General features: G+C 43.9%; 2 protein-coding genes across 3 annotated transcripts; one reads left to right on the top strand and one right to left on the bottom strand.

Moving 5' to 3' along the window:
* The first annotated feature begins 533 nt into the window (after positions 1–533).
* On the top strand, positions 534–14374 carry adamts13 (ADAM metallopeptidase with thrombospondin type 1 motif, 13). Its single transcript, XM_046350554.1, has 31 exons — positions 534–755; positions 1103–1169; positions 2913–3181; positions 3307–3472; positions 3570–3706; positions 3840–3923; positions 4050–4174; positions 4302–4448; positions 4641–4775; positions 4944–5094; positions 5250–5354; positions 5475–5632; positions 5780–5843; positions 9085–9211; positions 9338–9486; positions 9597–9717; positions 9823–9903; positions 9996–10177; positions 10361–10517; positions 10639–10768; positions 10860–11039; positions 11171–11369; positions 11475–11583; positions 11661–11790; positions 11865–12044; positions 12309–12513; positions 12604–12970; positions 13064–13207; positions 13439–13618; positions 13764–13945; positions 14085–14374. The coding sequence occupies exons 1-31, from the start codon at positions 675–677 to the stop codon at positions 14238–14240; spliced, it is 4668 nt and encodes a 1555-aa protein (XP_046206510.1). The 5' UTR covers positions 534–674; the 3' UTR covers positions 14241–14374.
* LOC124036246 (carnitine O-acetyltransferase-like) lies at positions 14299–27290 on the bottom strand. Of its 2 annotated transcripts, none has more exons than XM_046350555.1 (14): positions 27118–27290; positions 19452–19730; positions 19139–19257; positions 18186–18239; positions 17922–18087; positions 17581–17755; positions 17184–17362; positions 16932–17032; positions 16477–16599; positions 16263–16385; positions 16006–16141; positions 15844–15906; positions 15615–15752; positions 14299–15462 (listed from the first exon to the last, which is right to left on the bottom strand). In XM_046350555.1, the coding sequence occupies exons 1-14, from the start codon at positions 27142–27144 to the stop codon at positions 15247–15249; spliced, it is 1899 nt and encodes a 632-aa protein (XP_046206511.1). In that variant the 5' UTR covers positions 27145–27290; the 3' UTR covers positions 14299–15246. The 2 variants fall into 2 exon arrangements, with proteins under 2 accessions (XP_046206511.1, XP_046206512.1); XM_046350556.1 differs by having other exon boundaries at positions 16477–16596; positions 27118–27289.
* Between the last annotated feature and the right edge of the window lie 111 nt (positions 27291–27401).

Raw genomic sequence — 27401 nt, 5'->3', positions numbered from 1 at the left:
TGTTATATCAACAAGCCGTCAAGTTCAAAAGATTATTTATAATCAATCACCACCTTCCGGAGACACCTGAAACCCCACCTCTTTAAGGAATACCTAGGATAGGATAAAGTAATCCTTCTCACCCCCCCCCCTTAAAAGATTTAGATGCACTATTGTAAAGTGGCTGTTCCACTGGATGTCATAAGGTGAATGCACCAATTTGTAAGTCGCTCTGGATAAGAGCGTCTGCTAAACGACTTAAATGTAAATGTAAATGTCATTTCCATGTGCTAACTCTCATGGAATGTTTCATCTTACAGTACTACGTCACTAACAAAATACTGTACATGAAACAAGCAAGGGGTGAGTTTGTGGAAAAATGTACTGTTCTGCACTGTGACACCCGCCAGTGACATCCAGTGACCAATAGAATAAACAACAGTGTTCAACAACCAGCCAATCAGCTGGCATTGCTCTTTTCACCTACTCCCACAGTGAAGATCAACAAATGAAGTCTGTCACTTATCAACTACTGCCCCTGATGTTTCAGTAAACTTGTTTGCCACTTCCCCATTTGGGCTGGGTCTTATCAGCCTCGGGTTGGGAAGGAAGATCTTGGTCCTCTTACTCTGATAGATATATAGCAAGGCCAGGTAGTGTGTGGTGTGGTCCCACAGGGAGAGGAGCGTGGAAACATGGCAGCCTTGGCGCTGCTCTGTCTGCTGTCAGTGCTGCCAGGCTCCACAGCAATACTAATGAGATCTCCATTGGAGGAGGTAAGTGGAAAACACAGGGATGTGGTTGGTGATTCTTCTGTTTGTGACATCTGCAAAGTACATTGACCTCCACAACTTGCGCTGTTTATCGTCCTGCGGAAATCTCTACCTACAGAGAGGCAGATCACAGGTTTCACAGGATCTCAGTTGTATGATACACTTAAAAGTTACATTTTTCAGGGGTTCTGTAGAGATATTATTGTTGTTGAGTTGATTGTGCTCCTCATGGACATAGGCCTGCTGTTATCTGTCACACTGTATACAAACCAGGAATGGATTAGTGAATCTAATCCTCATGTTGCTGCTCACAAAATGACCCCAACATTTAATTTGTATCCCCTCTCCAGCTATTTCTGCACTCCCTGGATCAAAAGGACATGGTGTTTTATTTTGGTACTGACTCTGCTACTTCAGGTATGACTGAATAATGACACAGTTTCCATAGGGTTACAGTGAGCTACTGAACCATTATGGTGGATACAATCATTCACATGCAGTGGCAAGAAAAAGCATGTGAACCCTTTGGAATTCCCTGGATTTCTGCATAAATTTGACATAAAGAAATTGATCTGATCTTCATGTAAGTCACAACAATAGACAAACACAGTGTGCTTAAACTAATAACACACAAATGATTGTATTTTTCTTGTCTATATTGAATACATCATTGAAACATTCACAGTGTAGGTTGGAAAAAGCATGTGAACCGCTAGGCTAATGAACCCCTAGGCTACTTCTCCAAAAGCTAATTGGAGTCAGGAGTCAGCTAACCTGGAGTCCAATCGATGAGACAAGATTGGAGATTTTTGATTAGAGCTGCCCTGCCCCATAAAAAAAACAATCACAAAATGTGAGTTTCCTATTCACAAGAAGCATTGCTTTACGCTAACCATGCCTCGAACAAAAGAGATCTCAGAAGACCTACAATAAGATTAAGAATGTTGCCTTGCATAAAGCTGGAAAGGATTACAAAAGTATCTCTAAAAGTCAGTCCACGGTAAGAAAAATAGTCTATAAATGGAGAAATTTCAGCACGGTTGCTACTCTCACTAGGAGTGGCTGTCCTGCAAAGATGACTGCAAGAACACAGCGCAGAATGCTCAATAAGGTTAAGAGGATTCCTAGAGTGTCAGCTAAAGACTTACAGAAATCTCTGGAGATGCTAACATCTCTGTTGACGAGTCTACGATACGTAAAACACTAAACAAGAATGGTGTTCATGGGAGGACACCATGGAAGAAGACACTGCTATCCCCAAAAAAACATTGCTGCACATCTGAAGTTCACAAAAGAGCACCTGGATGTTCCACAGAGCTACTGGCAAAACATTCTGTGGACAGATGAAACTAAAGTTGTGTTGTTTGGAAGGAACACACAACAATATGTGTGGAGAAAAAAAGGCACAGCACACCAACATCAAAACCTCATCCCAAATGTAAAGTATGGTGGAGGGAGCATCATGGTTTGGGGCTGCTTTGCTGCCTCAGGGCCTGGACAGCTTGCTATCATCGACGGAAAAATGAATTCCCAAGTTCATCAAGATATTTAGCAGGAGAATGTAAGGCTATTTGTCCGCCAATTGAAGCTCAACAGAAGTTAGGTGATGCAACAGGACAACAACCCAAAAGACAGAAGTAAATCAACAACAGAATGGCTTCAACAGAAGAAAATACGTCTTCTGGAGTGGCTCAGTCAGTGCTGACCTCAACCCGATTGATATGCTGTGGCATGACCTCAAGAGTGGTTCACACCAGACATCCCAAGAATATTGTGGAAATTAAACAGTTTTGTAAAGAGGAATGGTCAAAAAAATCCTCCTGACTTTTGTACAGGTCTGATCCGCAACTACAGAAAACATTTGGTTGAGGTTATTGCTGCCAAAGGAGGGTCAACCTGTTATTAAATCCAAGGGTTCACATACTTTTACCAACCTGCACTGTGAATGGTTACACGGTGTGTTCAATAAAGACATGAAGAACTATGATTGTTTGTGTGTTATTTGTTTCAGCAGACTGTGTTTGTCTATTGTTGGGACTTACTTACTTAGATAACGATCAGATAACATTTTATGACCAATTTATGTAGAAATCCAGATAATTCTAAAGGGTTCATACTTTTTCTTCCCACTGTACAGTATTGTAACCTTTCTCACCCCAGTGCCGGAGTTTCAGCTCATCTGGACAGACTGTGCCTCTACGGAGCTGCACACTGGCCCCTGGCGATGCTCCTTCGAGACAGAAGGGAAGCGCTTTGTGCTGGGGCTCGGGGAGAGGAAGCAGTCCTTCTCCTGTCAGTCCACATTAGAGACAGCTCGGAACACCACTCTCAACACCACAAGGAAAAGTCATGCCATGTGTTGTCAGCAGGCCAGAGTTCTACATCCCCCTTCAACTAAAGGATTTATCACCATCTGTGCCAGGAAAATGGTATGTTTTCCATGTTAACACAAACAATTCTACAGTTTACTTATTTATTTATACTGTTATTCTGTTATTCATTCATGATTCTCTTAAATGAATTTGGATTGCAAATATTTTTCCATTTCCAACAGCAAGGCCTGGTTGTTGCAGGTAAAGAGAAGGAGAGACTATACATTCAGCCAGTGCTTCAAAAACACATTCATCTGACTGAAGTCAGAAACTGTTCCAGTCCAGGAACACCTCATCTGGTGTTCCACCAGCCATTTACTGCCAGAGGCCCCCCCAGACACTCTCACAGTCAGTGTTCAAGCATTATAGCATTGTATTTAATGTTTCATACTTCATCCTCGCACATTCTATTAGCATACAGCTCTTTTTGTCTTCATCCTGACAGTGAAGAGGCTGCGTCGCCAAAGGTCAGCCATAATGCCTGAGGTGACCCACCTGGAGCTGCTAGTGGTGGTGGCGCCTGACGTGCAGCTGGTCCACAGGCAGGACACAGAGAGATACATACTTACCAACCTCAACATTGTGAGTTTGTCTGTCTGCCTGCCTGTTTGCCTACCTGCCTGTCTTTGTCTGTTTGTTATTGTTTGTGTCAGGCATCTGAATGATTATTGAAAGTGGTCATCCAGTGTTGGTGTGTCCTGCTATCTTCCCACAGGCCTCAGAGCTGCTGAGGGACATGACACTGGGCGCCAACATGAGAGTGCATCTGGTCCGCATGATCATCCTCTCAGAACCAGAGGTCAGTGTCTGACAATGTCTGTCCACCGCACACCATACACACACCTGGGTGGGCCAGTCTGCCATGGAGGCCTGGCTGAGGAGCCAGAAGAATGCTTCCCTCTGAGTGCTATGTTCTCACTTTCAGCCAGAGATTAACATCTCCACCAACATCTCCTCATCTCTGACGAGTGTGTGTGAGTGGGCCAGAAGGGTCATCCCCTCTAATGACACTGACCCCCTGCATGCTGACCTTGTGTTATACATCACAAGGTAGGTCATTGTACTTTATCCTGTGCTATTTTTTTAAATTGAATTGTAGTCTTTCTGAAGTTAGAACATTTATATAATTGTAAATCTTGTGGTTTTACTTTACTGTAATTTGTTTGTCCTCAACCAGATTTGATCTGGAGCTGCCCAATGGGAACAAGCAGGTGAGGGGCGTGACCCAGCTAGGCGGGGCATGTTCTAGCCAATGGAGTTGTGTAATCACAGAGGACACAGGCTTTGATCTGGGCATTACCATCGCTCATGAGATAGGCCACAGGTAATTTGAAAAAGAAAAGGCAAAACGCTCGCTCACCATTAAAAACCATTAAAAAACAGATTATTTTATTTAAGCAACTATCAAAAGCTTAGGCCACAGGTAAGACATAGTGGCATGTGATAGGTCACAGGTAAAACATTGTCAATAGCATGGGATGAGCTACAGTTAGTAATCTTCACTTCTTTCCCCCAGCTTTGGCATAAACCATGATGGGATTGGTAACACATGCAGCAGCAGTGGCTTTATGATGGCCTCTGATGGAGGCTACAACAGTGTGGATCTCACCTGGTCCCAGTGCAGCAGACAGCAGCTGTACACATTCTTCAGGTAAGCATGCCAGCTGTTTCTCACATGGATTCTTAATAATGAACTGTTCATCATAAGTAGATTACTCTGCAGAAATGTAGTAATGGTCAGTGGTACTGTACACAACACAGTGAGTATTGTAGAAGGCTGGTGATGAGAGTAAGATATGTGTTTGTATTGCTATTCTAGTGAAGGCAAGGCTGACTGTGTGAAAGACTTGCCTGTCCTGGTTGGCTCTCTGCAAGACTGGAAGCCAGGCCTTTATTATGGTGTGGACGACCAGTGCCGGATAGCGTTTGGTAGCACGGCCAGGGCCTGCTCCTTCACCAACACTGACCTGGTAAGGGACACATTATGACATTAATGGCAGCCACTTCTGTGAATATACTATCATGGTTATACTGTAGTAATAAGACTGGTTATACAGTATGTTGACAGTATCTATAGCTCTGTCTGGGTAAGGCTTTCCCCGTGTTAATTCTTTCCTCCTGTCAGCCTGTGTGCCGTGTTCTCTCCTGCCACGTCAAACCTGATGACAACAGCTCATGTAAACGCCTGCTGGTGCCTCTGTTGGATGGGACAGAGTGTGCACCCAACCAGGTACAGCCTTATGTTATCACTAGTCACATTCCATCATTATGACTATGTTTGGTCAAAGTATGCAACATTTTGGTTGTGAAATGAAAGCAGCCCTGACCTCTAACCCTGCATGTCCTCTAGTGGTGCCTGAAGGGCCGCTGTGTGTCCCCAGACCAGCTCAGCTCCTCTTCCTCTGTGGTGGTGCACGGGTCCTGGTCCAGCTGGTCCCAGTTCTCCCCATGCTCACGGATATGTGGCGGGGGCGTCACTTCCCGGACCAGGCAATGCAATAACCCACGGTAACAAGAAACAACAGTCAACGCTAATTCTCATGACTCCTCTCAAGTGCAAGTGGTACATTTCTAGCAAATGAGATTAGCCAAACAGTTTATTATTCTTGATGGATATCTTCATAATTTTCATTTAAAAAATGTTTTCATTTCCAGACCTGCATTTGGTGGGAATGATTGCAAGGGCAGGGATACAGAGGCGGAACTTTGTCACCAGCAGGTAAAACTCCACAGGTCATGTTTATGTTTACAGTGGGCCTCCGCAGGCCATTTTTACAAGGTAAATTGTTGCACTATTTATTCTGTGCCGTGCGTACTGTAAGTGTATGTATGCACATGTATGGAGCGATTTCAGTGCTAAATATGGTATTTTTTAAATTTGTATTAGGATATTGAATTTGAATGTAATATTGTTTTATTTGTAATGCACAAATTGATTCATTGAATTCATAAATTGAACTTGTATTTCATGATTTGAAAATGAATTGAATGTAGTATATAGCATACAGTTTTTCAATTAAATTTCTATGTAATATTCAAAATCAATGAATATTCAAATTCAAAATGTATATATTCCGTTCCGATATGGTAGATATTGCATTCATTTTTTGTGTATCAAGTTTACAAACTAACATTCACATGTTAAAATTCAGATTCAAAACTTCTTTGCCAGCCAGGAAAGGTAGAGGAGCACAGATAGAATCAAACACTCTCTGTGGTAAACTGACGGTTGAATGTATTTTATTCCTATGAATTTGGCGCACAGGAGACCTGGGTTAGAACCCCATCAGTCAAACTAACACGTCTTCATGTCTCAGGCAAGGTTGCTTATCATATTCATGGATCACCAAACCACCTTTGTTGCACTCTCATTAAATGGGGTGCACAGATCTGTCTGCTTCTTTTTTCCACAGAAAGTGTTTTTGTTGTGCAGTAGGCCTGATTTCGAAACCAGTTAGTTATATTGGTGCCGTGATCTCTAAGTAGGTCAAAGGGGGGTAAAATGTAACCAAGATGGTTCGATGAACCACGCTCTTTTGATGACAAAGCTTGCTGGAGACTTGAGTTAGGTTCCTGAACTCATTCCTATGGGCTTTAGCTAAGTGGGCTAACACAGTCTTGTGACATACAGGAGACCTGGTTGGAACCCAGTCCAAGTTAGATTAAATAAGGAGTGGAAAGGCTATCCTTAGAAGGGCTATGACAGGGCTATTCCACTATATTCTTATCTGGACCGAACTGTGGTTTTTGTGACACTCCCTTCCAATGTTCCCTCTAAAAAATGTTGTCACGAAGCAAATTTCAGGTCTGCTGAGTGCAAACTTGAACGCTGTGAAAATTCTGTACAACTTCCATCCAGATTGCTTTTACTGTGAACACTGAGGCAGTACCTGCTTTAAGTTACAGTTTTAACAGTGGTCAAGTAGGCTACTGTGACTATTTGATCAAAATGATGGAGAAAAATGCTACTCATTTGAACATGGAAATAGCTGTTCTATCATTCAGCCTACAGTAGCAGCCAATGTGTGGTGTTCAATGTAGGCCTACAGTCCATGATACTTTTGAAAAAAAAACATGCAGGGCTTGACATTAACCTGTTTATCCACTTGTCCTTTTCTGATGCAAGAAACTACTTTACAAGATAATATTCCCATTCCATTATAGAGAATCAGACAAATTATGCTACCCTCTACCTATTGGCTAATTAGCTTATTCAAGCCTGTCTCAAAATACAACACTACCCCTTTCAGACAAAAAAAAAGCTCTTTACCTGACTTGCTTTTCAAAGATGTCTAGAAATGTCCATGTTTTGTGCTCTTGTAGGAAGTAATCACTCCCCTATTGCTGACTACAAATTATCTATAACTGAGCTAATAACTCACTAAAGCAAAGGATATGAACAAAATGTGCACACGTGGCTACATGCAGCTCTCGCTTTAATCACAAAACAAACGCATCTACTCACAACCGCTCATGCTGTAAAGACAGTCCAGTTCAAAATAAGGCATTTTGCCTTCAAAATATCTTGCATAGTTCATTTTGTTTCGGTATGTTGCATTGAAGTGGCTAATATTGCATTGATTCGATCACAATTGCCACAGTAAAGGGAAACGTTGATAATGTTAACAGGGAAAACTCTAGAACAGTGGTCAATGTGAAGTGTAACGCTTCAAACACACTGACAGCGTCATTGCACAAAATAGTATGCAGCACCAGCTGAATATGTATGCAACAAAAGTTCAACATTCCCCTTCTGCTCCCATTTCCGTCAAGCCGTCTACGATAAATCCAACGTATGCACCACACCGTACGCACTGCAACTGCCTCTGCAATGCAATGCTGCAAGGCAAATGCAATGTTTCATTGGAAATGTATGTAATTCTGGTGAACCAAAATGCAATGACGTTGTCGGTGTGTTCGAAGCGTAAGAACATGAACTCACTCATAAAAACAGCAGCTTTTAAATGATTTGAAATCTCACAGTATCAACTTTGCTGTAGCTTTCTTTTATGCCTGTTACTGCGGACGCGGTAATCTGAGCCATCCGTTTGGCCAGCGTTAGACCTAAGTGCACTTGATTTGCTCTCCAGCCCGCCGGGAAGGCAGAGTTTGTACCTCCAGACACATCAAATGGTTAAAAAAGGCAACAGTTCATCTACGCAGCACACAAGGCAGCTGAATCAGGTGCACCTACCGCCAACAGCCCGAGATGAATAAAAAAAAATCTATATTTTTTTTTACAGAAATGTTTGGCAATCGACTAGGAATGCCTTGGAGATTGACCAGTCGATCGCGATTGACCGGTTGGTGACAACTGCCCTAGAAAGTTGAGTAAAATTCAATCTCGTGCTTCTCTCCATGGGCTGATATTTTTTCTGCGTGGTAGTTCTGTTTACCACAGAGAGCGTTTGATTATATATTTTCTCCTCTACCTTTCCTGGATTGCCAGAAGGCTCTCTCAGGTTTTGAATTTGACTTTAGAGATCTGAATTTGAAAACTGAATCTGAATGCATCCGAGAAGTTGAATATATGAAACTTTGATCAACTTTAAATAAAAGTGTGGAAAATTGATACACAGACAATGAATGCAATATCTACCCTGTTGAAGATGAATATATAAATATGAAATTAAAACTGAATGCAATATTCATTCAATTCTATTCAAATTGTGAATAATCTGATCAAATTTGTGCATTACCAATGAAAAAATATGACAAAAAAAATCTATATCCTAAATTATGTAATTCAAATACAATTTCTGTTAGCACTGAAATCACTCCATACACATGCTTTGAGTGGAATGAGGGAAGTTGAATTGGAAATAGAAATGTTGCTTCTCTTCAAAAGATTATTATGATCGAAAGTTCAATTGGTCGTCATAAAGATGTTAACTGAAACATAGGGTGTGAACACAAGCAATGTTCGGCATTCTTCCCCTCACACTATGCTGTCTGAGTAGCAGTGTGAAAGGACCCAGCTGGCCTTCATGGCAGAGCAGTGCGCCCAGACAGATCTACAGCCCCTGTACCTGTCCCCCAACACGGCCTCCCTCTACACCTGGATCCCCGCTGTAGGCTTTGTCACAGGTGGGCCAAGACATCTTGTCAATGGGGAATGGTTGGGTCATTGGGATGGAGGGCAATAAACAACGGACAAACTACTACATTACTGACTCCCTCCACTGTATTCCTCTGATTTACCCCCATGACCAGGGGATGAACAGTGCAGGTACATGTGCCAGTGTAAGGGAGAGAACTTCATTGTGAGCCGTGGGTCTCAGTTTGTGGATGGGACTCGTTGTGAACCAGACAGTCCAGCTCCCCTTGGTGCCACGACAGCTTGTCTAGGAGGGACGTGCCAGGTAAAGGCCTGCTTCGGTTTCTCCACCTTAGAGAGTTCCAGAGACGCTTTGAGAAATTATTAGACCTGACATGTCCTCATAAGCTAACGGGAAATCATTTATTCCACTAGCTGTTTGGCTGTGATGGAGTGTTGAAGTCTGGGAAGGTGGAGGATGTGTGTGGGGTATGTGGAGGGGATGGCTCCTCTTGCAGTCTCACCTCTCAGTCTTACAGTGGTGGTCAGGCCAGAGGTAACAGCTCAAATATCCCCATTCCTCAGTCTGGAGAGTGATCATTTCTACCTCCACCTCATTCCAGTAATTAAACTAGATTTTCCCTGATTAATTGATTCTCAGAGTACGTCACATTCCTGACCCTGCCAGTGAACGCCACTCAGGTTCACATTGTCAACAGGGCACCCGTCTTCACTCACCTGGGTGAGTATCTGGGGTGACCTTGGGTGGTTTGAAAAGAAACCCCAAATCAGATAAAGGACAATAAGCAAGGTGTCTGGTGTTTTTACCCATAGCGGTGTTGATTGGGAATCAGTATGTTGTGTCTGGGAGTGGCAGCATTGCGTTAAACATCACTCACCCCTCTCCTCTGGAGGATGGTCGTCTGGTTTATCGTCTGTACCTGACCCCTGACCTCCTGCCTCTCATGGAGGAGCTGCTGCTGCCTGGAACTGTTACAGAGGAGACACACATACAGGTCAGCTGGGAGAGACATATTCCCAGACATGGCAACAGACACTCCAAATATCAGAGGGGATAACTGTGAAAGACACATATAGAAGAGGAACAACATCTCCATTCACTATGTACACACACATATATACATTTACTGACTCCTCAAAATAGAAAGGAATATGACATTTGTTTTTGGGTCCTACAGGTCTATCGGAAATATGGAAAAGAATATGGAGAACAAACCAGTCCAAACATCACCTACCACTTTTATACTCCCATGAGTAATAATGCTTTTATAAAAGAGATACCCAGGGGCAAGTGGACTGTTCTCACAACATCCTGCTCTGTCACCTGTGGATCTGGTAAGAATCACTTTGAATTATTATTGGATAAATATATTTAGTTTGTTTGTTGTGGGTGTACTTTAGGGCTTTCCAAATGTCACTGTTCTTATAGATACACTGTTCTCTCTTTTTCTTGTAGGCATACAGAAATCTATGTATGTCTGTATGGATGACGACACCAAGGAGCATCTGGAGGAGGTCTACTGTAATTCAGCTCCCCTTCTCCTGCTTCAGCAGACAACCTGTCACCTCCCAGCCTGTCCCCCCAGGTCCCCTCTACATTCACTGCACATTGTCACACCTAGAACGCTTGAACTTTCATCAAACTGATTGATCAATGTCCTGTGTTGTGTTCTCCAGCTGGGAGATGGGAGAGTTTGGGCCCTGCAGTGCCTTGTGTGGTGGTGGAGAGAAAGTGCGCCCTGTGAGATGTGTTCAAAGGCAAGGAGCAGATGTCCTACAGGTGGCCGTTTCTGAATGTCCACAACACTCAGCCATACAATCAGTGGATACATGCAACTTTCAACCCTGCCCTGCAAGGTATACATATTTTTTATATTCAAATACAACATGTACATGAAGAAAACAAGGTCCAAGTTGCACCATGTAGGTTAATGGCCCAGTACAATGTTGATATAGAATTCTGGGGGGGTGGGGGCTATGTGTGACAGGTGGAATGCGTCAGAAGCCGGGGTGTGTTCAGCGGTGTGTGGGCCCGGAGCGGCCAAACGCGTTGTGACATGTGTGCGGTCCGAAGGTGGTCATGATGTTGAGGTGGAGCATAGCTTGTGTTCAGGGCTCTTCAAACCACCTGTCTTAGTGTCTTGTGTGGTCGATGTCTGCCCTATTGGCTGGGAGTCTAAGGGACAGGTACAGCAGAGATCTATACTACATCTCATAAATGTGCACACTGAATTCTAAGACATCATACTGAAGAAGGTGGAACTTTGACATCCGTTCATTTGTCTTTACCAGGATCAACCTATACTTAACAAATCCCCTGGTTTAAGGTACCGCTCCAGGTACCTAACAGTGTATGTTTGGAGCCCTGTGATAGGCCAATGCTCAAAGACCTGCGGAAATGGTAAGTTAGACCAGGTAATCCCTTCCATTTTTACAAAGTGTGGTACCTTGATCAACACAAGCCTTATACATGTGTAGGTACCCTGCAGGTGTGGTTTTCATGTCTGGACCACCAGACCAGGCTAGTGGTGCCTGAGGTCTACTGTGATGCCTCCAGCAAACCAGAGCCTCACACAGAGTCCTGCAACCCTTCCCCTTGCCCTCCCATGTGAGTTGATCCTTTCAAGTACAAGAATGACAGCTCTGTCATAGCAGGGTAACAGCAGTGGGTTTCCCATGCAGGTGGCGCTACAAGCAGGGAGTGTGCAGTGTGTCGTGTGGAGGAGGCGTGGCCCATAGGGTGCTATACTGCTCCCAGGAGACCGAGGGAGATGAGGAGGTGGTTGTGAACAATACAGAGTGCAGTAACATGACCAAACCCATAGCAGTGGTCACATGCAACTCCAACAGCTGTCCAGCCAGGTAAACCATGCAACTCCAACAGCTGCCCGGCCAGGTAAACCATGCATCTCCAACACCTGGCCAGCCAGGTAAACGGTAAACACAGACACTGAACACTGGCTGGAAGACCAGGGTAAAAAAGAGAATGTAAATGTGGAATTCACCACCCATGGATTTCAGTTTGTCTTGAATGCTATGTGAGTGTCAACAGACAGTGCCATATAGAGATTTCTGTATGTAATTGCTGGGTGTAAATAAACTTGAACTTGAGGTAATACTCTCCAGGTGGAGCGTGCTGAGGACGGGGGCCTGTACTACGTCTTGTGATCTGGGGTTAGCCAGGAGGCATGTCTCCTGTGTTGAGTATATCCATGGGGAGGACAGTGAGGTGTCTGAGGAGAGATGCCATGCAGCCGTTAAACCTGCTACCACGGTACCCTGTCTGGTGCAGGTGTGCACCTTCAGATGGGACGTGAAAGACTGGAACCAGGTAGGTACAGTGGCCAGTGGTGTTTTCATACATGAGTGATTTATAAATTTCGTTGATGTACTGTTGACTAACTTTTCTGTTGTCTCTCAGTGTTCAGTGCCGTGTGGGTATGGGATCCAGTCTAGAGCAGTGTCCTGCATGGGACCCACTAAGCCTGAGCCCCTCAGCCCACTGCTCTGCATGCACATGCCCAAGCCCATCACCATCCGGGGCTGCCAGATGGACGACTGCAGGGTCTTAGAGAAGACTAGTGCCCTCACCCACACACACACCACCAACACCAAATCACTAGAGACCAGGGACCAGTTACCCAGTCCCCAGGGCATGGAAGTCACTCCCATGGATGAGGAGCCACTCCTGTCTCCTACTCTCAGCCTGACCCAGACACCCCTGACTGCAACAGAACCGACCACCCCACAGACCACCACAGCCATGCCCACTGTGACACCTAAAACCAGTAAGGTGGCAGAACTCTCTGCTTCTTTAGCACTCATCAGAAAAGGCATAGACCAAGCATTGAGATAGTTATCTATTGTGTGTCGCTATCTAGGTCTGTGTGGGCAGCTTCTGCTGGAGGAGTCAGGCACAGTGGACTTGAGACATGAGACAGGTCGCTGCATCCTGTCAATAGGCCGGCCCCTGGATGAGGTCATCCACATGAAAGTAGAGTCCAGCTCCCTAAGCTGCAAGAAAAGTGAGAAATGCTATAATACCCTTTGTAAGGTCTATCTATGGCAACCAAAATGGACAACCATAACCCTGTGTGTGTGTGTGTGTGTGTGTGTGTGTGTGTGTGTGTGTGTGTGTGTGTGTGTGTGTGTGTGTGTGTGTGTGTGTGTGTGTGTGTGTGTGTGTGTGTGTGTGTGTGTGTGTGTGTGTGTGTGTGTGTGTGTGTGTGTGTGTGTGTGTGTGTGTGTGCGCTTAGGGGAGTATGTGGCGTTCTATGACAGGCTGGTACTGGTCAGGAAGTGTGACCAGCTTGAGGACACTGAACTGACCTCCAGGACCAACGTCCTGATGGTGCGCCAGCATCTCTTGTCCCCTGGAAACGGAGTGCTGCTGACTTACAGCAGTCAGAAGAACAACAAGAAGAGTCACCACCAGGGTAACACTGCACCGCTACTGTATTGGCTGGAACAGAAGGCAGAGTGGCATGATGTTACAGAGCTGGAACAATAGATTTTTAGAAGGACATATTATTTGGTAAATTTAATACATAACCCACATGCTTCTTACTGTTGCTCCTACAGACTGTGATGTCCAGCTGTTTGCTCCCAGCGGGGTCATTGAGAATCCAACGATGACCTCCGAGTTGGGCGGTCACACCTGTCGAGTCCTCATCAACGCCCCTCCCTCAGTGAAGATTAGGATCCGCGCTCTGAGCATGGGCCCTGTGGTCAACAGCACAGCAGCCCAGTCCACCTTCATTATGGTCAGGGAGGAGGGAGACTGTTCTCTCTTGCTTTTCAGTATATTCATCAATTCAAACTAGTTGAGTATACATTAAACCATGAATGTTGACATGTATGCCATTGTAGATAACATTATGCCTCTAATACCATCTCCATTAGATACGAGATGTAGACGTCTTGAAGACCAACGTGTTCAAGGGCCAACGGCTTTTTGACTGGCGATCAGCTGGAAGCATGGCAGAGATAGAATTTCATGGCGAGTACCTGCATAGCAATGGGAGATTCCGAGCTGAATACTCATTCTTGGAGCCTTGATCCGTGGCTCGCATTTCTATTACACAGTATTTAAGGAGACAGGAAATTAGGCTGTTACTGGAGAACAATTTGTCCTTAGTTTAATCAGTATTGTCAGAATTTTGTAACATTAAAATAAATGACAGCAGTCCGTCTTATTTTGTTTGTTATTTTTCTTTGTATAGAAAACATTTACCAAAGTAGATCACTGCAAAATCACTCTACAACTCAGGTACAACTCAGGTATAGTATAGCACACATCTTCAGAACTTAAATAACTTAGAACTGTTTGAACTTATTTTATATATATGTAAGTCAATAAACTGAATAAACACATCTATAGAATCCCACAAAAATAAATGTTAAGACAGCGCCAACATACTGTATGACTTTTAAATATAACTTAACAGACAGATGTAATCTCTTAATTCGATCACTCTGTTGTCGCAGAAGATTTTCCTGCACAGCTTTCTAAAGTTTTCAACTTCCACTTAAAAAATGTCAGACTTGATTTATCCTAACAAAATAATTGATCAACCCCTACAAAAATGTCCATTAAATAACGCACATAATAATTCACCTTTCCTGTTGCTGCAGGATTATTGTCCTGCTGTGAGAAACTGGTCAAATTAAGATCGTACACCTGTAAAAGAGTCTAGTCTCTGCCATGATCTGGTGTGGATATTTCTTTGACATATGGCACTTTCTATTTGGAAAAGGATACACCCATTTCAGTCAACATGAAATGTATAACTTTCCATCAGTCATACTTGCTTTACAGTCTTGATTATATTTTGCTTATTACAAGACTGTCTCTCCTACAGGATTTTCCCTCCAACACTCACATCACATCTACCTGAAGGGCCCAAAATCTTTCCAAGGCCCACCTAACACATTGCAAAGTGCTTCTCCTCTCTCCATGTTACAGCACTAGATATACCCGGGTGGCTTCAGTTTCCCCCACTACCTCCAGCACAGGTTCAGTTCCACACAGCCATAAAGAGGAGCCATGTCCCCTGTGGGGGACTCATTGCTTGGCCTTAGCTGTCTCCTCCAGCAGAGACCTCATGTCTCTCAGAGCCTTCTTCATAGCCCGGCCAAAGTTGGCAGCATGTGTCTCTTCACAGCTGTTGAAGGCTGTAATGGCAATGTTGATGTGGTCTGCCATGGGGTTGTAACACACTCCGTAGCCATCTGGCACCAATGGACCGAAGCACATCACACAGTCTGTCTTGGCACCAGCCTGGAGAAGAGAGACAGTGAAACATTACCTTTAGCTGTACAAATGTGGGCCAAACCTAATAAACAAATCATTACCAAACCACTGTCTACAATTTGTCCTGTTATATGTTGTATTTTGGGATGCTAAATAACTCACATAAACAGCCTTCATACCTGGCTGGTGGAGAGATTGGGATGCTCAGCCACAGCATAGGCTGTGTCCATGAATATCTCTGGCATGGACGTCAGTTCTTCAATCGCCTGCAACTTCAGGCCAAGGAGATGTCTGTCTATGGCCTGGCCATGAATTGCCTGCTCATTTTGACATACACAAAATAAATGTACATTGCAGTGAGTGGGGACAAGCATGGATTAATACAGTAAATTTCCATCAAGTCCTCACCATGCGTGTGTATTCTACGTGGGCTTGGCATGCCTTGTCCAATAGAGAAACCTTCTCTGTGTTCTGTCAACATATGGGATAAACAGACATCATTACAGTAGAGTGACAGTCAGGGTTGATTGTTTATTTAGTGTCAATGTTCAGGTTTCAGAGTTGACCTACCGGTTTAGTTAGGTCCTCCATTGCCTGGACAAATTTGAGAGACTCATTGGAGCAGGAGCGGATTGTGTCTGTTCGACCAAGTGCAAACATACGCAGGGACGCACTCTCATAGGTGGAACAGCACATCTTATACATTCTGAAACATGAAAGATCAATATGTCTCATCAATATGTCTCATCAATATGTCTCAAAGTGATAGGTTAAGGTAACCCGACTGCTGTTTCAGATGTTGACTGTTTTGTTATAATGAACCCCACCTGAAGTAGGCAAGCTGTAGAGCCATTTGTATAAAGGCATCTGGACTCATCTTGTGAGCCTTTGGAACATTTCTCCCATAGTCAGCAAAGTTGACCACGTTCACATCCAAGTCATGTGACATTCTGGTGAATGAAAGAGTAGCCAAAGAGTGAGACACACTTACAAGATATGTTTGAATGGAAACTGCTAGGAACACAAACAGACTCTACTTGCATGTTCATATTCTGTTTGGCCGACTCAATATCCTTCTTGACCTCAGGTGTGATATTGAAACGCAGTTTGGGAGGCATGGGCAGAGGGGTCATGGGAGCGCGTACTACCTCCATCCTTCCCCTGCTTAAACAACACAAAGCATTATACTTCAAGAGAGGCAGAGGCACATTCAGTAGCAGGCCAGGGTCATGATTCCAGCTTGGCCATGATCAGTGGGCTTCAAATGGTTGTAAAAATCATTTTCAAATGGATCAGTCACTATCTAAACTTGACAAATGAGTGAATCTTTAAAGTGCTTGCTACACTCAGGCATAATGCACCTGCTCTGGTTGGAAAAATAGCCATTGCAACCATAGCAACCAGCACCGAGCTTTTATCTGTAGTACACAATGACCTTGGTAGTGCTGTGTACCATTAATCAATGAATGAAATAAACATATCTTGTTGTGCCTTACATGTACTCAACCAAATAGTCCACCAGGAACACAATGGGTGGTCCTTCAGCTGGGGCATGCTCATACACCAGACCACAGGTACCATCTTCACCCACAATAAACTGGGGATTAAATAATACACGTTATAATAATACGATTTAAAATACATTTATGAATACAGTAGAATAATGCAGGAGACTCTTTGAATAAAAATATGAACATATATCAGGGAGGATGCAACCTTTGTTCTACAGCTTCAGTCTCAGAGCTCACCTGTAATGTCTTATCAAACCAGCGGTTGCCACTGTTCCAGCGACTCCCTCCACCATGCAGCATCTGGGCAGCGACACGGCTCTGGTAGCGCTGCTCAGACATCTGTGGCATGGGGGCGTCTAGACACACTGTGAATATGCTCTTCTGGATAGCACGGACAGACTCCTTATTTGTCTTGTCTAAGGAAGAAAACGATACAATGAGCGACCTACAAGGACCTCGGGGAAAGCATCGACCAATATGTCTAAAACAGTGTGTGCAAAGTGATAGGATGCATCCAGTCACTCTGACGTTATGGCTCAAGACTGGGTTATGACTAGGGTTTTGTTTATTTGGTGGGTCACTCCATGCGCTCCAAAGACCCTTCTCTAGCATTCAAGGCTCTCCCTGGCCTCACCCTTAATGAGGTTGTTGTAGGCTTTGCCCCAGGTGTTGCGGTGCTGGGAAGTCAGGATGCCGATAGGCTCCTTGTTGCTCTGCAGGGACGAGTTCCAGATTTTCTCCATTTGCATGTAAATCTGATCCACCGTCAGTGGGGAGCCATCGCTGTTATACACATCCAGGACAAAGAACTAAGGACAGAGGGAGAAGATCAATCAGCATTTCAGGTTCTGGTTAAGTGGGTTAGAGACAATAAACTAACAATGCAACAATGTTATTGATTTCCTCTCTTGTGTTGTAGCAACATAAAGCAGCGTCAAAGAGAGAAAAGCAAACCAATAGCACACCCTAGTGTACCTGGAAGTTATGGACCACAGTGATGTGAGTAGGGGCCACTTTCCCGATAGCATGGTTGACCACAGTGTCTCTCTTTGGTCCAGGGATACGACAGGAGGACAGGATCTGGTAGTACTGGTCCATGCACAGAGGCTTCCCACCCAAATACTCAATAGGTAGGGTCTCACTGTGACACAGAGTTAGAGAGTCAACTGGTCTGACAAATATATATTAGATGTATATCATTAAGTTATAGACAATATTTTCTATATCAATATTACTCACTTGTCAATCATTTGTTTGAAGTCCAAAACTCCTGAAATCAATTTAGCAGCAAACCTGAGCAGAAAACATGGATTTACATTTTAGTAGACACGCTTATCCAGAGTGATTTACAGGAGCAATTAGGGTTGCATGCCTTGCTCAAGGGCACATCGTTAGATTTGTCAACTAGTCGGCTCAGGGATTCAAACCAGCAACGTTTCGCTTACTGGCCCAATGCTCTTAACCACTAGGCTACCTGCCGCCCTATTGAGTAATTAAGTATGATATATGGTATTTCCTCATCCAACTGAGATTCAGCCTTTTACCTCTCCAGCATCTCATGTTCCATTCACATAATCAACTCCAATACACTTTAGTGCAGCATTGTTTTCCATGTCCTCATATCTCCAACTAGACTTGCTTAGCATGTCCAACTCAGAACCATGATATCTGTCTATTTTGATACTATATTTCTGCATTTATTGAGCTGTCTGTGTCACTCTAGTCTAGCGGATAAGATGGTGTACATTACAGTACAGTATATTGTTGAATCATTGACTTTTCATATGAGCATGGAAGTCTGCTCTAGTGTCATCTTCTATTGCACGTGTTTGGCACTGTCCGCAATGTTGATTGCGTGCGTGTGTCTCCGAGGTCCAAAAAAGCTGAGCAATTCTATGAGCAGCCAATGTGCTTAAAATAGCCAGCATGAAAGGGGAGTCTGTCTAAAGGTCATCTGAAACTCAAGCTTATTCTCAAGTTCAACAGAGCTATGGCGGATTACAACACTGAAGTCAATCACTTTCTACTAACTTTTCTACTAAGCAGTAAGCCTATAAAATGTCCTTTTCACTGATCGGTATAGACAGCCCTAAAATGTTTAGAGTGCTGGGGGAGGGTGGGCATCTACTGTATAATCTCGTAGCAAGGGCTGGTACAATGGTCTCAGACACGCATGGTTCCTTGTTGCTCACCTCATTTGTCCTTGGCGATCTTGGAAGGTCATGCGGGGCAGGACCACCCCTGGGCTGGAATAGACTGCCACAGGCATCCGGGAATCCAGATAGGCTGACTGCATCCACCACTCTGTCAGCTGCATAAACATCCACAAACAGCCATGATAATGCTATAGACCATCAACATGACATACTGTATACTGTAGGTGCATAAAGGATATAATACAGGTATCTGTTCCTGCCAATCAACCCAAGATCAACCCAGGGCTCTGCCCTACTAAGCACCCATCTCTGCTCTATGTGACCATTTCTGTTCTATGGCAGTACCTACCCAGTTTTCTTTGTTGCTAGCTCTGCGCTCCAGGCTCCTCTGCAGCCTGTCTCCCACTCCCTCAGGAATGAGGAACTCCTTGACTAGCTTGCGTGTGTGATCCATCTCCTCCTCACTGAGCAGGGGCTCCAGCATCAACAGGTAGCGCTCAAATGTCTGCCTTAGTGGAGGCACGGGCAGCTTGGGCAAATTGTCCTGGTGATGCGAGGACCTCTCTGGGAGGATGGTCACTGACATCGGCTTGACCAGGCGACATGGCTTCCGCAAGCCCGGCCTTAACTGAAAAAATGCATTCTGTGTCATTGCATTTATAATATAGAATTTGTTTTGCAATTAATATGACACTGAAATAACACACATACGGTAAAGTATCTAGATTGATATTTAATTTAAGTTTCTGAAATATTAAGTTGATATTCCCATTAGCATATAAAATATATCAGCAATGTTGGGTGAACACCACAGAGCTGATTGGTAGGCCTACTGGCCAGCAACTGTCAACACCATGATACATACTCTAGGTTTGTTAAAATAGAGCCCTCTAATGCAGTGATACATCTAAGCGCTGGGGGTAGTGCTATAGGTCAGGGGTTGTGACAGCAACAGGAGAAAAATTATAATTATCATGTTTTTGCTCCAAGGTTATTATAGTAAACGAATACCAAACTAAAATAAAACATTGGAAAAACAATTTAGTAAATTTAATCTAATTGGGTTTTTAAGCTTATTTTCTAATGGGCTTTTCAAGCTTATTTTATAATGGGGTTTTCAAGCTTCTGAATCTGGTGGATAAATGCTGCCAGTAGATGCCAATGTTTCAAATAGGCCTTGCTTGTGCATTACTATCACTAGGTAACATGGAAGAAATCCGAGGGCGAGCATGGAGAGCGAGCATGGAGAGCGAGCATGGAGAGCGAGCATGGAGCAGCTTGTGAAGTTGCTGGAGCCGTTCTCAATCCACACTGACCAACTTGCTGACCAGTGACTGGGCCAAGCTAGAGCAGCTTGTGAAGTTGCTGGAGCCGTTCTCAATCCACACTGACCAACTTGCTGACCAGTGACTGGGCCAAGCTAGAGCAGCTTGTGAAGTTGCTGGAGCCGTTCTCAATCCACACCAACTGACCACTGGGCCACTTGCTGACCAATCCACACTGACCAACTTGCTGACCAGTGACTGGGCCAAGCTAGAGCAGCTTGTGAAGTTGCTGGAGCCGTTCTCAATCCACACTGACCAACTTGCTGACCAGTGACTGGGCTGGAGCACCAACTTGCTACCAGACTGGGCAGCTAGAGCAGCTTGTGAAGTTGCTGGAGCCGTTCTCAATCCACACTGACCAACTTGCTGACCAGTGACTGGGCCAAGCTAGAGCAGCTTGTGAAGTTGCTGGAGCCGTTCTCAATCCACATCGACCAACTTGCTGACCAGTGACTGGGCCAAGCTAGAGCAGCTTGTGAAGTTGCTGGAGCCGTTCTCAATCCACATCGACCAACTTCAAACTGACAGCCAGTTGCTGTCTGATGTGGTGGTGTGACTTCTCAATCTTGACAGCCAGTTGCTGTCTGATGTGGTGGTGTGACTTCTCAACCTTGAGGCACACTTGCTGTCAACTAATGTTGCAAAACAGTTGGCACAGGTCCTCCTGAAGTCACTGTGTGAGCGCTTCGCATGCATACTGAATCCTCTGGCAGCCAACTTCCATCCAACCCCTGCAGCAGCTTGCCTGATGGACCCAAGTGTGTCTCTGGCACTTCGCTTGACAGAGATGGAGCCCCTGATTAGGGAAGCAGAATCTTTTGTACTTCAGAAAATTTGTGAGTACAGCCGTGGAGCAGGACCCCAGGAAGATGCCAGCACGATTAATCCAGCAAGAATCTCGACCACTGTGCTTCAGAAATATAGCTTCTTTGCATCGAAGATTATGTCTGAGGTTACTGTTCAGCCAGAGGGTCAACCTGGCAGGGCATTTAGTGTCCCATGTAAGCTGTGGAAATACCTGGAAAATGTAAAGGGGGGCATGTTTACAGAGTCACCTCTCAAGTTCTGCCAGGCAAACTGTGTCCTGTGGCACTGGACCTGGTTTCTGCCACTGCATCCTAAGTGTTTGTGGAGAGAATATTCTCTGTCTGTGGACAACTGTCATCAGGCTCGAGAAACCAAATGACCACCTCTCTGGAATGCAGTCTTCTTGAAGATAAGCCAGAAAATGTTGTTTGGTTGAAGAGAAACACACACACAAGCTGGCTGGCTGTCTATGAACTGATAGATTTGTGAAGAAATATTGTTTTGCTTATGTTTTTTGCTGTTGTTGCAGCTGTTTTTATGAACCCTTTTTAAAGGGGTTAGTCACTGATACATGTTTAATATTACATAAATGTAACATATGAAATGGGCCATGACTTAATTTGTTTTTTTTTTCCCCCTCTCTTTCTGTCATATAAAGGTAAAGGTACTTGATTTTTAACTAAGTAGATGTTAGAACAAAGCTTTGGATTGGTGTAAACATGGGCAAGAGAGTTTTCTTCTACCATATTTCTTGTACCAGTCTAGGCGCTTATTCTTTAAATCGATTGATTTATTATTTATGTGCTGGCCATAAAGTTGTAGGGAGTCCTGTAGTGGCCAAACGCTCCATGCAGGACTTTTGCCGTTATGATTTAGTCAACTGGGTGGGACTTCCAACTTCCTTCACTGATCCTTTCTGATGACCTGGTTGGCATGACCTAATGACCCGGTTGGAGTCGTGACAACCGTGTCATCAGGAGGGATCAGACAATGATTTTTACTTGAGAAGAAGAACATTGACTATCTCAAGATTGATGGCCTCAATGGTGCTGCCCATGCTCTCACTGACGCCATCTTAATAATACAGATCCAGAGATGCTATGTCTATCCAAGTCTATGGTTCTGGCCCATCAATTTATGTATTACTGTCCCCCAGTGGCAAAAAGTGACATTTCCAAAAAAACAAACAACAGGCCTACAACACATACAGTGAATGGTTATAATAACCTTGGTTTGTTCAGTATGTTTAGAGTGCTGACAGTCAACATTGTTGTAATTGGCTTCAACGAGTATAGGGCTTTACGAATCGCACTTCTCCTCAAATCAAAAGGACAAGGTTCCCGTAAATTGTACTGTATGTGTGAGGCACGTTCTAAATAAGCAAGATATAGCCTAGGCCTGTTTGGAGGAGCGCATCTTTGGTAACTGGACAAGAAGCGCTCTTTGGAAATGGGGGTGGATACAAGCCGAATGGAGTATGCACACAGCAACGTGAATTGTGAATAATGCAAAAGCATGTCGGCAAAAGCTTCACGAGTAGACGATTTAGAAACCCTTTATGGATAAGCTACTTGTAGACTAACGCATGACCAGCAAAGAAAGTCACCAGAGCCATTGCTGTAGCTTTCGTAATAGTAGGGTAAGGGTAGCCCACTGAGGGCTTGTTTGTTAATCAAACCAAAAGGAAAACAAGCAATTCTTTCAGAAAAATAAGGTACATGTTTCGAAATAGGACTCTCACTGGATAATCTCATCTCTCATTCAATGATGGGCATATAGCCTACATGGAGAGGCTTTTACGCCCATCCAAAATAATACCAGGAGCTGGCAAACATAATATCATAGCCGGGATGTCCTCTCACTGTTCGCTGCTGCCAAACTTGATCTTTTAATAAAGCTTTGGTGAATAAGATATATTTCAAAGTGGCCTCACAGGCCAAACCCTTTATCAATAGTCTTGGCAAATGCATTGGGCATGACAAACAAACTGCCTTCAATAAGAGGAGAGGAGGCTATGCTTTGTTTTTTAATACAAGGTTGACGGGCACAAAAAACACATACTTGTATATCGTGCATTTGGACACCCCTTCAAAATAGTGGATTCGGCTATTTCAGCCACTCCCATTGCTGACAGGTAGTGCACATAGCAATGAAATCTCCATAGAGCAACATTGGCAGTAGATTGGCCGTACTGAAGAGCTCAGTGACTTTCAACATACCTTTCTAACAAGTCAGTTCGTAAAATGTCTGCCTTGCTAATGCTACCCCGGTCAACTGTAGGTGCTGTTATTGTGAAGTGTACGTCTAGGAGCAACAACTGCTCAGCTACGAAGTGGTAGGCCCCACAAGCTCACAGAACGAGACCGCCGAGTGCTGAAAATCGTCTGTCTTCTGTTACAACACTCACTACCGAGTTATAAACACCTTCTGGAAGCAACATCCGTACAAGACCTGTTCGCCCGGAGCTTCATGAAATTGATTTCCATTGCAGAGAACCTGCACACAAGCCTAAGATCACCATGCGCAGTGATGGAGTGGTGGACTCTGGAGCAGTGGAAACACGTTCTCTGGAGTGACGAATCACACTTCACCATTTGGAAGTCCCGCGGACTAATCTGAGTTTGGCGGATGACAGGAGAATGCTACCTGCACCAATGCATAGTACCAACTGTAAAGTTGGGTGGAGGAGGAATAATGGTCTAGGGCTGGTCATGGTTCATGGTTCGGGCTAGGACCCTTAGTTCCAGTGAAGGGAAATCTTAATGCTACAGCATACAATGGCATTCTAGATGATTCTGTGCAACCAACTTTGTGGAAACAGTTTGGGGAAGGCCTTTTTACCTGCTTCAGCATGACAATGCCCCCATGCACAAAGCGAGGTCCATACAGAAATGATTTATAGAGATTGGTGTGGAAGAACTTGACTGGCCTGCACGGAGCCCTGATCTCAACCCCATCGAATACTTTTGGGATGAATTGTAACTCTGACTGTGAGCCAGGTCTTATCGCCCAACATTAGTGCCCGATCTCACTAATGCGCTTGTGGCTGAATGGAAGCAAGTCCCAGCAGCAATGTTGTAACATCTAGTGAAAAGCCTTCCCGGAAGAGTGTAGGCTGTTATAGCAGCAAGGGGGGGGGCAAATCCATATTAATGCCCATGATTTTGAAATTAGATGTTCAAAGAGCAGGTGTGCACATATTTATGGTCATGTAGTACATCTCTAATTCCATGTGCATATGGGTACTGTCTGTCATGGCTGGATAGGCTACGCTTCCGATGTCAAAATCCATGCCACAACCAACTGGGTTACCACTAAGGCCAGCTTTTGGTCTTAAATATCCCCACCAGTGCATACTGAAATTGGCACTTTGGCGCACCTTTTTAAGGGCACAACTCCGATATTGCCACCCCTCCCACCTCAGAGCGAGCAAGCTCACATAAGACTGATAAATTACAAATCCTGGGGCTAAGGTTTGAAAATAGAAGCGCTTAAACGGATCAACATTTTTAATCAAATAAAATCTTATTGGTTGCGTACACATTTAGCAGGTGTTATGGCGGGTGCAACGAGATGCTTATGTTCCAAGTTCCTATCAATAACAGCAGTAAATGTCAAACAAGCACACAATAAACAAAAATTCTAAAATAATAAAAAATGTAGCACAGCAGTACATATATAAATAGTATGTTCCTCTGAAATCGCTTGGTATAGAGGTCCTGGATGCCAAGGAAGCTCAGCCCCACCCCAGTGATGTACTGAGCTGTATACACCCTCTGTAGCGCATGGAGGTCGGATCCCATACCAAGCGGTGACGCAGCCAGTCAATACAATCTTGGTTATCTTTTCAGTTTCCTGAGGGGGAAGGGGCATTGTCGTGCCTTCTTCACAACTGTGTTGGTGTGTGTGGACCACGATAATTTCTTAGTGATGTGGACACCGAGGAACTTGCAGCTCTCGACCCGCTCCACTAAAGCCCTGTCGATGTGGATGGGGGCATGCTCAGTTAGTAGTCCTTCTCTTGTCCAGGTGGGATAGGGAAGTGTGCAGTGCAATGGCAATTGCGTAGTCAGTGGATCTGTTGGAGCCGTATGCAAATTGTAGTGGGTCTAGGGTGTCGGGTAAGTTGGAGGTGATATGGTTCTTAACTAGCCTCTCAAAGCACTTCATGATAACAGAAGTGATTGCTACGGGGCGATAGTCATTTAGTTCAGTTACCTTCGCTTTCTTGGGTACAGGAACAATGGTGGACATTTTGAAGCAAGTGGGGACAACAGACTGGGATAGTGAAAGATTGATTATGTCCGTAAACACTCCAGTCAACTGGCCTGTGCATGCTCTTAGGACGCGGCTTGGGATGCCGTCTGGCAATTGCAATTGCGCTGGCTTAACGCCAGCTGAAAATAGAGCCCAAAGGGTCTGGGCCATTGCAACGGAAACCAGAACATAATAAAACAGACACCATATTAAGGTTACACAAAGTGATTAACATACATTTACGCTAGTTTCAATTTAAACAGGTGTGATCAGTATAATTCTGTCTGAATCCAAAAACCAAAGCAAACAATAGATTGTTAGAGCAATGTAGGAGTACATTTTATGACTAAGAAACTTGAGACCAAAGCAACTCTGTCAAGTTTAGTATGTTGTTCCACTATTTGTTTGGACTGTGCTTGGCTGTCAAGTTTCCTGACAGCTTCTTCAGGTTAGAATATATGCTGAGCGTACAAAACTGACCAGGTGAAAGTTATGATCCCTTATTGAGGTCACCTGTTTAAATGACTTCAAATGAGTGTAGATAAAGGTGAGGAGACAGGTTATTAAAGAAGGATTTTTAAGCCTTGAGTCAATTGAGACATGGATTGTGTATGTGTGCCATTTAGAGGGTGAATGGACAAGTCAAAATATTTAAGAGCCTTTGAATGGGGGTATGGTAGTAGGTCCAGGTGCACCAGTTTGAGTGTGTCAATAACTGCAACGCTGCTGGGTTTTTCACCCTCAACAGTTTTCTGTGTGTATCAAGAATGGCCCACCACCCAAGGGACATCTAGCCAACTTGACACAACTGTGGGTTGAAACTGAGTCAACATTTTAGAACATTTTTACTCCACTACATTTCCTAAAGAAAATAGGAATTCTTTAATCATATACATTTTCCCTGACACACAGAAGTACTCATTTACGTTTACATTTCGAATGCTCAAGCAGGTCAGCAATATGGTCCAATTGAGTACTTAGCCTATCAATATAACCCGTTGTCATCGCTACTGCCTCTGATCTGGCAGACTCACTAAACACAAGTACTACATTTGTAAATTATGGCTGAGTGTTTAGTGTGCCCCTGGCTGTCAGTAAATAAAATAAAAAAAGAAAGAAAGAAAATTGTGCATCTGGTTTGCTTATTATAAGGAATTTGATTCATGGCATTTACTTTTACTCAACAATGACAACTTTCCACCACTGTACTTAACTACATTTAAAACCAGACACTTTTAGACTTTTACTTAATACTGGGTGACTCACTTTTACCTTAAATAGAAAATGACTGAAGTATCTTTACTTTTACTCAAGGCATGACAGTACTTTTTCCACCACTGCAAACGCAAATAAAAAGCAAGCTGTAGTCTATATTAAAATATTGCATAATAGTTTAACCCACTGTCCCTCGATTAATTGTTACCAGTATTTATCTGATATAGACATGAACTTTGAAACGTTATCCATGTTGTAGCCTAATATATGGGGTAAATAGGTTACAGTATGCAACCCCCCCCCCCCCAAAACACACACACACATACATTTACAGCAGTAATAGTGAACGCGCTGCTCTCAGTTATGGGTGCACAACTGCGCATTTATGAATGATAAAAACGTTTGACTCACCACGACTCTCAAAAGAAGACCCAACATAATTGCATACAAATGACCCCGCGAGGCTTTGGTTGTTGTTTGTGTAAAGAAACACCTCGAGCTGTCATGTCAAGGACATAGCCCACACCTAAAGTTTTACCAGAGAAGCTACTTAGTAATGTCGGACATCTCTACGCCCCCCTCCGGACATGATGGAAAACTTTATAGCCTATGTCTACAGCTGGATACACTGTTGCCCATATTCAATCATACTGTCTTGATACATACATTCATGCAGTTGAATACTTTTTAAATAA

Source organism: Oncorhynchus gorbuscha, linkage group LG05 (genome assembly GCF_021184085.1).
Source record: "Oncorhynchus gorbuscha isolate QuinsamMale2020 ecotype Even-year linkage group LG05, OgorEven_v1.0, whole genome shotgun sequence".
Lineage (NCBI taxonomy): Eukaryota > Metazoa > Chordata > Actinopteri > Salmoniformes > Salmonidae > Oncorhynchus > Oncorhynchus gorbuscha.
The sequence above is the reverse complement of the archived record's forward strand: the minus strand, read 5'-3'. Positions and strand labels throughout refer to the sequence as shown.